Here is a 16,024-nt window from a genome sequence, read left to right as displayed (position 1 = left end):
CGTATCGTGTGGGCGGAGCTAAAGAGTGACGAATGTGCACAAAGCGGTGACGTCCTCAAGCGTGGAGAAACCCATCGCTCTCAGCTAATACAGATAATGATCAACAATCAAATCTGAGGCTGAAATAAATTGAACAGGAGAAACGGCAACATCAGGACGTCCGTCTCTGTGGTATGGACTGTATTTAGGGGCCTTTGTGTGTCTTTACGCGCAGTTTATGAGGACATGATTCGGTTTATGGACTATTGTATGCGACTAAACCTTAGCAGTAGCAGAACGGTTTAGCATGTCAGACAAGTGTAACGTTATACAGAGAACAGCAATGGAGTCCGTTAGCGCATTTGAATGACGAAGCACGCGATCGTGTCGTTTACTGATGTTTACTCACGCGACGATAGCCGACAGCACAGACATCTGAAGCAGTTTAACTCACCGGCTGCTTCCAAAGCAGGACCGAACCTTTATCGCTGGGACCGCTCCGTCAGAAACACACTTCTTTGGTATGATTTGGTGAAGTCCTGACAGCAGTGACCGTGGAGATCCACTTTGAGACGCGACTGAAGCGATGTTGTGAAGCTTCCCGTCATTTCTGCGTTCAAATGCAGCGCTGCCTTCCCAGAATGCTGTGCTGAAGCGCTGAAGTCGCTCGACGTCACCCATAGGAATAAAGTGGAGCGCGGCGCGGACTATAACGACAGAAGTGTTCACGGACGACTGGATCTGCAGCTGAGAGTGTGTATGGGCGTGCGTTTCCTCTCTCGCTCTAGTCACGCGCGCGCACCCTACCGGGAGAAGAGCCCGTACGGCCCATACAAGGACCTTCCGCTCTATTAACGTCAAGCCGACCCATACTCGAAAAAAACTCTCCAACACTTGTGAGAAACCGGAAGGAGTATTTTTGACACAGAAATACTCCATCAAACGTCCAACATTAGTTTCTGAAACTTTGTCTGTGTTTAGGATGGGAATCCGAGTCTCTAACAGAGGAAAGCTCAGTGTGCAGGAAACAGCATTTCACCGCCCCTTTAAGTGAAGTACAGATACGTGAAAAATGTACTTAAGTAAAGTAACAAAGTATTTGTACTTCATTACATTCCACCACTGTTTTTGGGTAATATTTCGAATTAATATTAGGGGATTAATATCGAGGGGGAAGAAGGAGGCGGGAACCGGCTAACATTTAAAAGACTTTAACCAAACAAAACGAAAGTAACGTGGGCACGCCCCGGTCTCGCTCGCTCGTCCACCTCGCCACAGAAATATTGCACATATTTTTCATCCGCGCTACTACCCGCCTTCACAGAGTTAATTATCCGCAGGCATCCCCGCCCATGATTTTTATAAATGTCACAATATGCCACTTCTATGCCGTTGCTTGCAGGACTCTACGTCGCATATAGGCTAGTTACAAAATAGAGACGAACAGCCAGCTGATTTTATTAATTTATTAAATCGATTCTTGGACATTTCAGATCGATTCAGAATCGTTGCAAATGAGAATCTAGATTCTTCTGTGAATCGATTTTTTGGCACACCCCTATAATATATAGGCCCTATGTTGCAGCAATGCGTCACCGCAGCAGGTGACATGTAAATGCGAAAAAAACGTTTCCATTGCAGGTTTGCGAAAATGTCCTTTTTCGAATCGCCTGAAAAACCACCTCATGAGAGCGTAAAAACTTTTTTGCGATATATGGGAGTTTTTGCGAAATTGCCGCGTTTCCATTGGGCGTATTTTCGATTCGCTATTTCAATTTGCGCAATTTGAAGGGTAATGGAAACACGGCTACGGTAACTACATGTAGACGCACTGTTTGTGCTCCAGACAGGAATGATTCCCCAGATCAGACCTGAAAGAACCACTCAGAACCAAACCTCGGATTCCCCCGCTAGAAATATAACATTCCCAGAACATCCTCAGAACGCTCTGAGACGGTCATGATGTGCAGCTCTTTAAAGGGTTGGGGGCGTTATTGGGCAAACACTCAGGACATTCTGGGAATGTTTGGGGGAACATTACCACTCATAGTTTTCACGCGACGTCACACCATTATCGGAACGCCCACCTGTAGGCCAAAACAAGGCTTTCCTCCATTGCCCGCCAGTCATTTTTACCAGGTTTGTAGAAAGTTTTAATGTAGTAAGATATTAAACGATATTAAATGTGCAGTACTTGCATGTTCTGAATATGAAGTTGGACAAATTTTCAAATATTCTTTCAAACCTTCTTTCAAATATTCATACTCTTGTGTCTCTTGCGTGATACCCAGAAATTTAGAGAATTACAGAAATACGTAAATCATTGTTTTTTGAGAGATGGTATTTAAATAGCAGATATATTGTTAATCAGTTGATGGATGCCAATGGTCAGTTTTATTCATCTCCAGAATTCTCTAGAAAATTAGTTTTTGGGCCTCCGTTAAAGGAATATATTGTTTTCAACGCCATTCTTAGTGTATAAAAATTCTCTTGAAGACTTTTAGTCCCGAACCTTTAGTCACATTTCTTTGTATAACACTTCTTTTTCACTTGAAGCGATTTTGATTACTGATGACATTCGATAACCATTTTGTTCATAATCTTATGAACAGAAACTATATTCCAGCATCATCACAGCCTTATAATAATTGGAGTGGTCTGGTGTCTTCCACACATATATTTGTTAACAAACCAGAAAAAGGAAGTTACATTAAAAATATTACATAGATGTTCCCCCTGTAATAGTGTACTTAATAAGTATATCCACAACATAGAAGATCAATTCTGTGATGCAGAAGAAACAATTGCACATCTGTTTTTGTGAATGTGTTTGTGTTAAAGCTTTTCGGAATGAGTTATGCGCATATCTCTCTGAAAAATCAAGTGTCAAAATATGTATTAACACCTTTAGTATTATTTTTCTTTATCATAATCCAAATTATCATGTTCAGTGTTATTCTGTTTATGAATATTGGTCATTTTTTTATTCACAAATGCAATTGTTTGAGTAAAATCCCACTACTGTCTGTTTTTCTAGTAGACAAAAATCTTTGAAAAGTCAAAGATTGCTTTAATTGTTTAACCTTGTTTATTTTTCCCCTTCCCTGTGGCACTCTATTTTGTTTGTATATATTTTGGGATCTATGTCTTGTTGTTTTTTTATTGTTCTTATTGTTGTGCACATTTAGATTTGTATGACATTAAAACCATGTTGTGTGTCTCCATCTGCTGGTGACTGCAGGAAACACACAGCACAGCTGTTTTAGAGATGCATGAAGAATAAACTCCGGAAACAAACAAACAAACACACACACACACACACACACACACACACACACACACACACACACACACATATTTGTTGCTTTAATATATTTTAGATCAAACCCAACAATAAATAGCCTACTAATGTCAAAGCACATGGTTTATAAAACTCGAGCTTTACTTGAGTAAATCGCGTTGGATTAAATAAACAATCATCAAACACAAATTCTCATCTTTGAGCATTTGGGATTTTTTTATTTTTTTGCCCTAATATAAAATACTATACCTTACTATAAATATATGTATACCTTACATATATTTATATGTAAAGTCATGCTTTTTTCAGCTCCGCCAAATCTCTAAAGTAAAACCGTTTTTAACTAAGAGCAATCTTCAAATAGTGACTCACGCATTCGTAACATCACGACTAGACTACTGTAATTCACTTTACCTTGGTCTATCTCAGTCTTCTCTCTCTCGCCTACAATTAGTGCAAAATGCAGCAGCTAGACTCCTCACTGGGACACGCAAGTATGAGTTGATCACCCCTATTTTAATCAAACTTCATTGGCTACCTGTTAAATTCAGAATTGATTTTAAAATTTTACTTTTTGTGTATAAAGCTCTTAACAATGTGGCCCCTCAATACCTGACTGATCTGCTCTGTCCATACACTCCTTCTCGTACTTTGAGATCCAGCGATCACTGTCTTCTCATCGTACCTAGATCCAGGCTTAAAAAACGAGGTGACCGTGCTTTTGCGACAGCAGGCCCAAAACTTTGGAACAGTCTGCCTCTCTATATCAGACTGGCTCCTTCAGTATCCATCTTTAAATCTTCTTTAAAGACTTTTTTGTTTTCTCTTGCTTTTGATGCTCATTGCCTCTGATATGATTACTGCTTTTTATTTTTATTTTATTTTTTCAGTTGTTTCTTTTGTCCTGTACTGCTCTCCATTATTCTCTGCTATGTACAGCACTTTGGTCAGCCTTGGTTGTTTTTAAATGTGCTTTATAAATAAATATTGTATTGTATTGTATACCAAATCTAACATAAAAATGTGCTTGTTTGAAGCAAACAATGCGCTTTGAGATCTTAAATCAAAGTGTCAAAACAATAAAACCGTAATCTTTAATCTAATATTAGATGCTGAACCGAAAAACAGAATCATAAAGTAAGCATGATGTCGGGAATCATCAGACGGAAGTTCATTTAAATCTGTTATGAATCGAACGTGTTTTTACGACCGACCGACCAACGATCTCTGGACGCTGCAGTTGGCGCGCTTTTACAAGTTAGACACACACACACACACACACACACACACACACACACAGTCTCTCTCTCTGCGCGCTGCAGTTGGCGCGCTTTTACAAGTTAGACCCACAAACACACACACACACACACACACAGTCTCTCTGTCTCTCTCTCTCTCTCTCTCTCTCTCTCTCTCTCTCTCTCTCTCTCTCTCTCTCTCTCTCACACACACACACACACACACACACACACACACATACAGGGAAACAGAAGTGCAGCGACCGAGCGCGTAAAAGCAATCAATATGAGCGGATTCCTGTCATCTTGCGAAAATCTGGATGAGAAGACTCGCTCTTTATTACAGAGGAAACTCAGCAAACTCCTGAGCAGGTAGAGATTGCGCCATTATTACTTTAGTGTGAGGAAAACATCATATTTAAAGCCTACAGATGACGGTGTAGTGATGACCAGGGGTTTATAATCACAGACTGTAAAGATTGTTTATTCCTGCTCTCTCTCCTCCTCACCTCCATTACTCTTTCTTTCTTTCAGTCTGCTTCTCTTTTCTCTTCCCTCCTAAAGCTGAGCTTTGGTAGTCTTTTCATTCCCATCTGCCTGCAGTGAAGAAAGCAAACATACGGTCAACATACTGAAATGTTAATCTCTTAGACTGTTGATTTACTAAAGTCTACAAACGCTAGGTAAATAAGCTTAAATTCATTCACAATGCACACATTCATTATCTTATGCCTAATATGATGAAAACAGCTTTATTAATGTGTAATGTTTTTGTCCCTTCACACAGTTACTAATTATTACAATGCATAAATCATGTAAATTATATAAAAGGCCTATTTTTAATTAAAAAATGGCAAAATTAAATAATTGTATTAGTTTGCCTGATTATTTTTGTTGGTTGTTTAACACTTCAATCCTAAAACAGCTGTAAAATATGAAGTGCTTGCATTATCTCGCACTTTATGACTGTTATCGACAGGAATCGCACTCATCAGCTTCTGCGAACATAAAGCTTGTGTGTATATAATGTGCGTGTCCGATATGAGACCCATTTATCAAAATGCTCTTTTATATATTTGTGTGATGTTCTGTTTATCGATCGCAGCTTTAAAATATTATGAGGAAACTTTTTACGAATGTTTCTCCACCACATTACCTTCTTTTTAAACCTAAATAAAAAAGCAGGTCATCTATCAGTTTTGGTCGCTTTATTTTATGGTCATGGATCCGGCCGACTGCAGTAAACCTCGGGATAAACAGAGAGACTAACATTAGCGTAGATGCCTCTCTTCTGATGATGTAACGAGTACATCAGGTGTTATGGGAAGTGTTCCCGGTTCCGGCTGACCTAGTTAATGCAGCCTAACAATCATTAAACTGATCTGAATAATATAAATGATAAATGTTCTGTGTATGCTGTAAAGAGACTAAAGCCATTACTAAAGAGATTAGTCTAGATTTAAACTGACAGAGTGTGTCTGCTTCCTGAACATTGCTAGGAAGACTGTTCCAGAGTTTAGGAGCTAAATAGGAAAATGATCGACCGCCTGCAGTTGATTTAGATATTCTAGGTATGATCAACTGGCCAGAGTTTAGAGACCGCAATAGACGTGATGGAGTATAATGTGTTAAGAGCTCGCTTAAGTACTGGAGCTAAACCATTTAGTGCTTTATAAGTAATTAGTAAGATTTTAAAATGTCTGCGATGTTTAATAGGGAGCCAGTGCAGTGTTGACAGAACTGGACTAATATGATCATACTTCCTGGTTCTAGTAAGAACTCGAGCTGCTGCGTTTTGGACCCACTGGAGTTTGTTTATATATGCAAAGAATATAGTTTTATCTGGCTGCCTTTCTTTGTTTAACCTTTGTTGCCATATTTATGAGCTTATCTGACTTTTGAAAAAGTGAATATTTGTACTTGGGTCTCCTGATAAATACAAACAGGAGAACAGGTATATAAATGTGTCTGCAGGTGTATCTAACTTCATGACCAACCTTTATTTCGATATCATTTTTGCTATTGTACATAAACTGTATCCTTATAACTGTTTATCTTTGCTCAACACAGCAGGACGAGAACAACAGGGAGTTTGGAAGAAACACTAATGGAATTACAGAAGAAATATGGAGAGGAAAAAGCATTAAAAAAGGCCAAGTCCGTAGTAAAAAAAAATAGAAAAAAGAAGCGTACCAAAAGTAGGACAAGATTTATAATTTACATTATTATTAGACAATATGCTTCTCAATCTTCAATAAGCTTTACTATAATATGTACACTGTTTTAGTTATGTATTAAATTATTTATCTTTAAAACAGATGGTGACAGCGTTCAAACACATTCTGGAAAAATGACATTTCAACAGCAGAACAACCTTCTACAACAACAGCATAATAATAATAATTCTGCATTACTTCCGCAACCATCGAATCAGAACATAAACCAGCATATTGACCAGAAGAATGGTGGATCAATATTTGCTCCAAACATGGTAGGAAACAGCATAGCTGGTGATGTTACCATGAACGTACATGTGGTGAGTGTCTGATAATTAAAGAAATGGTTGCTCATTTAAGAAATGGTTTGTGTATGTTATATATATTTATATGTAAGTATTTGTTTTTGTTTTTCAGCCACAGGAGTCTCACTCTACCCCAGTAAACAAATATGGTAAGATCTCTTGTTGTAGAAAACTGCATTCATAAGCGTGATGCTCCTGTTAATAATAACCCTTTCCAACTTTATCCTGATTTTTAGAAATTCTTCAGAATGTGAAAAATAAGATGAAATCAAAAATGCAGTTTGATGCTGAGAGGATTTTGGAGGGAAGTGCAACACAGTCGGTCTCTCTAAACAAGATCTACACTGAACTGTTTATCATCAATGACGACTCTGACCCCATCAATAGAGAACATGAGATCTGGCAGATCGACATGACACGTGATTTAAACACATCAGCACAGAGAGTCATAAACTACAATGAAATCCTTCATCCGCCCACAGATGAAAATAGAAACATGAAGACCGTTTTAACCAAAGGAATTGCTGGAATTGGGAAAACGATCACCGTGCAGAAGTTTATCCTTGACTGGGCGAGCGGAGAAGCCAATCAAGATCTAGAGCTTGTGTTTCTGCTTCCGTTCCGAGAGCTGAACTTACTCAAAGGAGAGAAGAGTCTTTTTGACTTGCTTTGTGTCTTTTACCCTGAGTTTAACGAGGCGAAACAGATCTCTGAATGGATCTGTGATATGAAAGTTCTGTTCATCTTAGATGGTCTGGATGAATATAAAAAGCCATTGGACTTTCAAAGCAGCCTTTTGTCAGATGTAACTGAAGAAGCCACAGAGGATGTCCTTCTAGTAAACCTTCTACGAAGAAAACTGCTTCCATCCGCTCACCTGTGGATCACCAGCCGGCCCGTCGCAGCCGGACAGCTTCCGAGTGATATCTTCTCAAATGGATACATCACACAGATCAGAGGATTCAGAGACGAGCAAAAGGAGGAGTACTTTAAGAGGCAACTTGAGGATCCAGAGATGACCAAAGACATCATCTGTCACCTAAAGTCTCAAAAGAGCCTGTGGATATTGTGCCACATACCTCTGTTTTGTTGCATTTCAGTGGTTGTTCTTAAAGACATTGCAGGACATAATAAAGACAGGAACATGCCCTCAAATATGACGGAAATGTACATCCACTATCTGCTCATTCAGACCGGGTTGAGTCACAAGAAATATCAAGGGAAAGAACTGTCACAAAGAGACGCTCTCATGCAGCACAATGACCTGATTCTGAAACTGGCAGCGCTGGCATACTGGCAGCTGAAGGAACAGAATGTCATCTTCAGTGAAGAAGACTTGATGAAGTGTAATATCACTGTTGATGAAGCACATCAATATCCTGGTGTCATTACCTGTGTCACAGAGCGCAAATTTGGATATTATAGGACAAAACTTTTCACATTTGTCCATCTCAGTGTCCAGGAATTCTTTGCAGCCTTGTTTGCATTTCACACATTTCTATCAGGAGATCAAGAGTCCCTGAAATTAATGACAGCTAAAAAGAGGCAGAAGTCTAATTTATGTGATCTTCTCAAAGATGTGGTTGATGTGGCCTTGAAAAGTGAAAATGGACACTTGGATCTTTTCATCTGTTTTCTCTTTGGGGTTTCTTGCGATTCCAGCAGATGTTTACTCAAAGAACTCCTGCCTCCAAATTTGTGGAGTAGTTCAGACGGTCACAAAAAGGTGACCACATACATTAAGTCTTTGAAGAGGAAAGATGTGTCCCCTGAGAGATGCATTAGTCTTGTCCGTTGCCTCATTGAGCTCAAGGAAACGTCATTTTTGCAGGGGATGCGAGATCTCGAACGCTCACAGTCCAAAGAACCTCTCACACCATTCCAGTGCACACTTCTGGCTTTCCAGTTTAGGATGTCAGATATCAAGCACGATGAGTTTGACCTCAGGAAATACAACATCACTTTGAAAGGGTTTCAGAGATTCTCCCCAGCCATCATGTACTTCAAACGGGTTCTGTAAGTATTAGGATGCTGTAAATGTGTGTATAATGTATCGTATAATGTTCTTGGTCAAAGCTGAATGTAAGTTTGAATGCTGACAGGCTCAAAGGAAGCGGGTTTACAGAGCAGCACTGTGAGAACCTGACGGGTTACCTGAAGTCACCAAACTCTCTCCTAACTCATCTTGATCTGAGCCACAATGCTCTGGGACGCTCCGCGCTGGTCCAGATTTCCACTGCACTCTGTGATCCCAATTGCCAGATTCAGATCCTAAACCTCAGCCACAATGACCTCCAGAGTCAGGACATGGAGCTGATCAGGGATGTGCTTTTAGGAGAAAACACAAATCTAAGAGAGCTGGACCTCAGCGACAATCCTCTGGGAGATTCAGGAGTGAAGCTTCTCTTATCTGGACTGAAGAGCGCAGAATGTCATCTTGAAGTTCTGAAGTAAGTCAAACTAACCAGGGATTTGTTTAGTGGTTCACATTTTACATTTGGCCCCACTATATAAGTGAAATTAACTATTAATTTATTTGTTTTTGACCCGTGTAAACTTGGTTATGCCATCAAAATATTAAGATACCAGTGACATTTTACAATTCTCGATTCCAATTTCAATACCACAGCAAAAACTACTAGCCTAACTAATATGAAATTCAAACACTGTCGAAGACATTTGAACAGTCAGTAATAAAGTAAGAACAAATAAACAATGAGTTAGGTTTGCTGTCACTTTAAGATCTCATGCATGGATCTAATATAGACAAGCATTTTCTTTCTCGACTGTTTGCATTCACTTAAGACATAACCAACTGTTTTTATGAGGATAGTCACCTAGATAGGCATTTGTTTGTTCAAGCATAAGAAGATACGAAAGAACTCCATTCGGTTAAAAGACTTCTCTTTTGCATTGTCTTGCACTTGAATGATTTAAAATCGACAAGACAAACTGACTAGAATGAAAAAATTATGAAAATGATGATGAATGAACTGTTTTTGCTTTATAGACTTTCAGGCTGTCAAATTAAAGAAGGAGTTCATGAGTTAGTGTCATCATTTAAAGCCAATCCTTCATGTCTGAGAGAGCTGGATCTGCGGTATAATCATCTTGGAAACGTCCGACAGGAAGTTCTAAAGGATGAGCTGCCATCACTGAGGTACTGTATTATGACTTGTGCCCCAAATGATAAACTTTTTATGGAGTTGAAGAAGGTTATTTTGTCATCCAGTAACATTATTCATGTTTAAAAATGTGCTTAAATACAAATATAACATTGTGATTGTAATCTTAACAATCTTCTCTGACTAGAATTTCCACTGGGGGAGTCTGCGGTCACCAAGCAGGACTCTACAAATGTGAGTTTGAACAATACTCAAAGGGGCTATGACACCTATTGTAATTGTTAGTTTTATTATTATTCCTCCACAATGGGAGTCTATGGCCCTATGAACCGTAAGTAGGTGATGGTAATGAATAGTAATCTGTCTAACTTTATAGTGCCACCACCCGTTCAAAAAAAATCCCATTTGAAATGGTTATAACTTTTAAACCCTTTGATCTAGAAAATGAAACTTAGAACACATAATTCCTCTAAATCAATCTGATCACATTTAATGTCTTACATTAAGACTCAGTCCCTTACAGTTGTGACCAATTTGAGAAGTACAGTATTCAGTTTTTTTGTAACTCATTAAAAAAAATTCAATTCATATGAAAATTGGTTCTGATGATCTTTGGACTAAGATACACTGAAATGACTGAACAGATTTTTTTAGTCATCTTTGTTCAAAAGTTATGATGTTGCAAACGTAATGAGGATGACCCAAAATTGGTTCAGAGGCTTTATTTTGGCCAAACTTAAAATTGCCACGCTTCATCTGAACCATGATCTGAGGGTCCATGCCAAATTTAGGAACAGTGGCACCTACAGGTCATGAGATCTGATGCTATTTTTGCTAATAACTCAAAACCAAATTTTAAACCATTGGGATGCCATTTAGAATTTGCTCATAAATAGATAGATAGATAGATAGATAGATAGATAGATAGATAGATAGATAGATAGATAGATAGATAGAAGTTTATTTGTCACTACAACTGTACAAGTACACTGCAATGAAATGTGTCTTTTGGAGCAAGCCTCCGGGCTGCAGCTATTTACCAGCGCTGCCACACGCTCTCCGAAGAAAAAAATGCAGATTTTGCAAAGCATAGCATACGTAAGAGTCTGAGTTTGTGTTGTGAGAATGTCAGCCATAACTTAAGATGTTTACAGTTCAGTTCTGTGGCTTGCCCTTGAAGGGAGATAAGGCAGTGCACGGGGAACGTTAGCAGACCCAGCTGTCAAGCTGACCTCCCAACCGAGAGAAAGGGAGAAGGTGGGGGTTGCAGGGTGAAATGAAGCAATTTTAATCCATTTAGTTGATCTTCGGTAATTTGTCCGGATCATAATCAATCAATCAGTCACTGATCCTCAGGGTTCCTGGCGCACGTCCGGTTCGTGGAGTGACTTGGACATTTCGTCCAATTTCATACCCAGACCGGTCAAAATCCGTAGAAGTTCACCAGTCTGTCCCCCGATGGTGTCCACTCTTTTCTGTGTCTCCACAGTCCGAGCTGAGATGTAACGGTTCAGTTCATCGATCTGTGTCACTTTCTGATCTAATACCTTCTGTCTGTCACGCAACCCCGAACCACCCTATAATTTCCACAGACAGCGGCTGGGTGGATTTGCTGGCAGCTGTCTTACAAATCTTCCGATATGTCAGGGCAATCCCAAGGCCGAGAAATAGGAACCCCGCTATCAAAAATACAAATACGAATATATCCTCTGCATCCTCCACGGACAGGGCTTCCAGGCACAGGACTTGCCAGTTGTTCCAGGCGTCCCGCATGTAGCCCGCAGTGAAGGTCCCGTCCGGGCAGATGAGTTCTCTCGGAGCACCCTTCCTTTGTGGGAAAATCTTATCAATTGCGCTGAGTGACCAGTTAATCAATTCCATTTTCAGTATTTTCAAGAGTCCAGCAAGCAGGGGGTCGGAGAAAAAAAAAAAAAAAAGTTCAACAAGACAAAAAACAAGAGCAAACGCTAGAGCGGAGCGGGAGCTGTGGGAAAACACGTCTGCTTTGTATGAGATCAGGAAGTAGAAGCAGGAAATTGTTTAAAAGATAAATTGCATCTTTTAAACAATTTGACATATTGGCACAAATTCCGGTAGGTATCTGATTTCGCCCTGCAACTCAGTCTGGAAACCTATACATTAATTTCTACTGGTTCTTTTACATCATTGACTGACATCCATCTGGCGGGCTATTGGCGGGTTTAAAACGATGACGGATAGAGAAGCGATGGGTCGTTGCCTGTTGATCACGCCTCTTTTGGTCTGATTGGTTGAAGGATTATCCAATTGCATACAGAGTAATTTGAATAATGCTCTTTATTCATGCCTTTAGTGCAGTAGAAAATTCAGAGCAGAATCCCCAGACCAATGTTCAATCTTAAATTGTCATTGGCATGTCTTGAAGGTACCTGAGAAGTTTGAACACAGGGCCCCCTAGTGTTTTAGATACATAACTTTTGAAAATATTGATTGCTTTGTGTCATTATGTTCCTTGGCTTATGCTGATTCCGACAATATCTCATTTGTCACTTTCCAACAGTGTGTTTTTTGTTACTCATCCTACACATTTTGTCAAATTTTGTCCAAAATTGGTTTAGATGATCTATGGATCTTCGATCTAATCATGCTGATCACATTCAACATCTTGCATAAAGAAGTAAGATTACTTTGGTTTTGAACCATTGGAAGGGCGTAGCTCTGTGATGGCAGATCATTTTTGATAATTTTCACACAAATATCATGGCCCACAGAATATTTTGTTTTATAAATATCTGATAATGCAATATATCAAAAGAAAGAAGCAATCCTCTGCTTTTAAACAAAATAACCATTTTATTCTAGCTTTATGCATTCTTTTATTTATCAACACTTGAATGTGGGTTTTAGCAACATTTTGAACTAAAAAGAAAAGATACGCGTCCCCTACTCTATAACAGTGAAAATGAGGAAAGCCATACATTTCTGTCACTGGCAGGGATAGGGATGGGTATCGTTAAGGTTTTAACGGTACTACTACTCTTACATTTACTGCTTATCGATTCGGTACTTTAACGGTATTGTTATCGGTTCTTTTTGTTCTTTTTTTATAATAAAATTAAAAATTAAGAACATAATTAACATTGCTTTATAATCTGCTTAAAATAATATCTATTTATCGAGTATCTTTCTTTTTGCCTTTTGTTGTTTGATTTACATTAAATGGCACAATCATCATGGTTTATTAGATGCCTTCCTTTAAGACAGAATGCAGGTTTAATAATATAACTACATAATATTTATAACTATTAATGCCCATTTAGGACATAAACTGATTGAATGAGAGGAAGGTTGGAGATGGCGCTGATAGTAATGGCATGCCTTCTGATCCTCTGTTGTTTCCACTTGTTTCTTGGTTTGTTTGAGTGTTCAAATTCATTGGCTCTAATAAGTCAAAATGTGGCTACATCGTTAAAGTACGATCGCCAAATGCTGCTCAATATTAGATCTATTGTTGCGCCTCACGCCAACAAGGATATGACTGGCCCGAGTTCCAGCTTACCCCCTCCACCTCTGCTGACTGATATACCTTGGTGGTCGCGCCGGGTACCGTGTGCTTTTTCCGGGAGGAAACGGCGCAGGAGGAGAGGAAAGCGGGGGGGCATCTCTGTTAGACTGAGATCCTGCATGGCTTCTCAAATGGCACGTCATCCTTGTCTGGATGTTGCGTGGCCGGAGCTGGATCGCGGCTTTTACATCTCACGGCGTTCTCTCGAAATTCCTTATCAATGGATTGTGCCTCTGTCAGCGGATACGTTATAGTAGCCTCTTCACAGACGCTCACCTCGTTTTCGGCGGGGTGGGGTGGACTATCATCATCTTCGTCCGCTGTGTCGGGCGTCACATATCGTCTCACAACAGGTTGGTGACTCATCTTCAATCAAAATGGCTGTAGTAAATTCAAGGTCGCTTGGAAACTAGATGTTTATTCTCAACGACTTTATAAACTCTGGCAACTTAGATTTTTTATTTGTGACTGAGACCTGGCTATCTGTCGGAGATAATAGTCCTTTCTCTGAACTTACCCCTCTTAATTGTAATTTTTTTAATTCTCCCCGTTTGTCTGGCCCGGGAGGTGGCCTGGCATCTGTTTTTAGAGACAGTTTTTGTTGCCGAATAATAGAAACGGACACTTTCACAAGCTTTGAAGTTCAACTATTTTCAGTGGACTCAAAGAACTCATTGGTGGTAGCAGTGGTTTATCGTCCACCAAAATCAAATAAAAACTTTACTAATGAGTTCTCGGAATTCCTAGGTGGCATTACCCCTACATTTGAGAAAATTCTAATCGTTGGTGATTTTAATATTCATGTTTGTTGTGACTCCACAGTATTAGCGAAAGAGTTTATTAGTCTTATGGATGCTTGTGATTTCTCTCAATGGGTGAAAGAACCAACACACGCACAAGGTCATATTTTAGACTTGATACTTACACATGGCCTTTCTATTTCAGACATTCATATTGGTGATTTAAGTTTTTCGGATCATAGGCCTATAATGTTTTCTGCTGATATTTCCTGTCATATTACTGAAATCACTAGACCTGCGAAATGGTCACGTGTTGGCTTATTTGGCCCAACCACTGTTGTAAATTTTTCAGCAGCATTCAATGAGGCCTGTCATCTGCTTTCTGTTGATTATCTTACTACTGTGTTAAATGTGGATGAGCTTCTTAACATGTTTAATTCTGTATGTACCAGTGTGTTAGATAGTGTTGCCCCTTTGAAACTAAAAAAACATAAAAACAAAGTTGAACCATGGCTAAACAGTGAAACTCGTAGTTTAAGACAAGCCTGCAGAAGAGCAGAACGCAGGTGGAAAAAGGATAAACTCCAAATATCCTATGAAATCCTACGGGAGTCATTAATTATATATCAAAAAGCGGTGAAAGTTGCCAAATCTACATATTTTTCTTTTTTTAGATGCAGTCACGCTCACCTTTGACCCTCAGACGGCTAACGAACACCTCCATCTGAGCGAGAACAACACTGTGGCCACTCATCAGAGGGAAAAACAACAGCTACCTGATAATGATGGGAGATTTAACATGTGCAACCAGGTCCTGTGCCGCCCTCCGCTGTCAGAACGCTGCTTCTTTGCGGTGGATGTGATTGGGCGAGAAATGCAGGTGGGCGTGGCCTGTGGGAACATGCAGAGGAAGGGAGCGGGTGATCAAATCTGTCTGGGACACAATGAGATGTCGTGGAGTTTACGTTGCTCAGATAATGAATGTGTGGCTTATCACAACAAGAAAACTGTATCAGTTCAAACCGAGTCCTTTAGGAAACTCGGCGTATTCCTGGACCGGGAGGCTGGTTCTCTTTGCTTCTATAGTTTGAGCCCACAGGTTAAACTCTTGTACATGTTTGATGCAGTTTTTCCTCAGGACCAGGAGCTTTTCGCTGCGTTCAGGATTCAGGAGCCAGACTGCTCAGCCGTCCTATTAGACGAGAATCACTGTAACTACATGTAGACGCACTGTTTGTGCTCCAGACAGGAATGGTACATTCACAGAATCAAATCAAATCACCTTTATTTATATAGCGCTTTTTACAAGTCAAATAGTTTCAGAGCAGCTTCTCAGTGTTAACAGGAAAGTAATGCAACAGAATTTGATTTGGCTGTACAGCCGCTCTGGAGAAAACGGTGATGTTATCAGCTTATTTCAATTATCATATAGTGTCAATGCAGGCAGATCGGTAATGTAGTTGACTTTTATGAGATTTCATCTAGGGCTGTCAAAGAATATTCTAAATTTGAATATATATTCAAATAGTTTAAAAAAAAAATGTATTTCGAAGGTGAAAATTAATATCCCATTTAT

The 16,024-nt window shown here is 39.5% G+C and overlaps 1 protein-coding gene across 3 annotated transcripts; it reads left to right on the top strand.

Annotated features, from left to right (window-relative positions):
• Positions 1-4,691: 4,691 nt before the first annotated feature.
• On the top strand, positions 4,692-15,719 carry LOC137057901 (NACHT, LRR and PYD domains-containing protein 3-like). 3 transcript variants are annotated; one of them, XM_067431005.1, is made up of 9 exons: positions 4,692-4,890; positions 6,592-6,716; positions 6,837-7,054; positions 7,152-7,188; positions 7,276-9,055; positions 9,142-9,489; positions 10,050-10,199; positions 10,352-10,398; positions 15,123-15,719. In XM_067431005.1, the coding sequence occupies exons 1-9, from the start codon at positions 4,805-4,807 to the stop codon at positions 15,671-15,673; spliced, it is 3,342 nt and encodes a 1,113-aa protein (XP_067287106.1). In that variant the 5' UTR covers positions 4,692-4,804; the 3' UTR covers positions 15,674-15,719. The 3 variants fall into 3 exon arrangements, with proteins under 3 accessions (XP_067287106.1, XP_067287105.1, XP_067287107.1); XM_067431004.1 differs by having other exon boundaries at positions 6,589-6,716; XM_067431006.1 differs by having other exon boundaries at positions 4,866-4,890; positions 6,589-6,675.
• Positions 15,720-16,024: the final 305 nt, after the last annotated feature.

The sequence above is a fragment of the Pseudorasbora parva genome, chromosome 22, assembly GCF_024679245.1.
Source record: "Pseudorasbora parva isolate DD20220531a chromosome 22, ASM2467924v1, whole genome shotgun sequence".
Classification (NCBI taxonomy): domain Eukaryota; kingdom Metazoa; phylum Chordata; class Actinopteri; order Cypriniformes; family Gobionidae; genus Pseudorasbora; species Pseudorasbora parva.
This window is presented reverse-complemented; position numbering and strand designations above follow the sequence as displayed.

Coding starts and splice junctions, on each gene's coding strand:
- LOC137057901 (XM_067431004.1), top strand. CDS start 4,805: ATGAGCGGATTCCTGTCATCTTGCGAAAATCTGGATGAGAAGACTCGC. Junction 9,056..9,141: donor ATGTACTTCAAACGGGTTCT/GTAAGTATTAGG, acceptor GAATGCTGACAG/GCTCAAAGGAAGCGGGTTTA. Junction 9,490..10,049: donor TGTCATCTTGAAGTTCTGAA/GTAAGTCAAACT, acceptor TTTGCTTTATAG/ACTTTCAGGCTGTCAAATTA.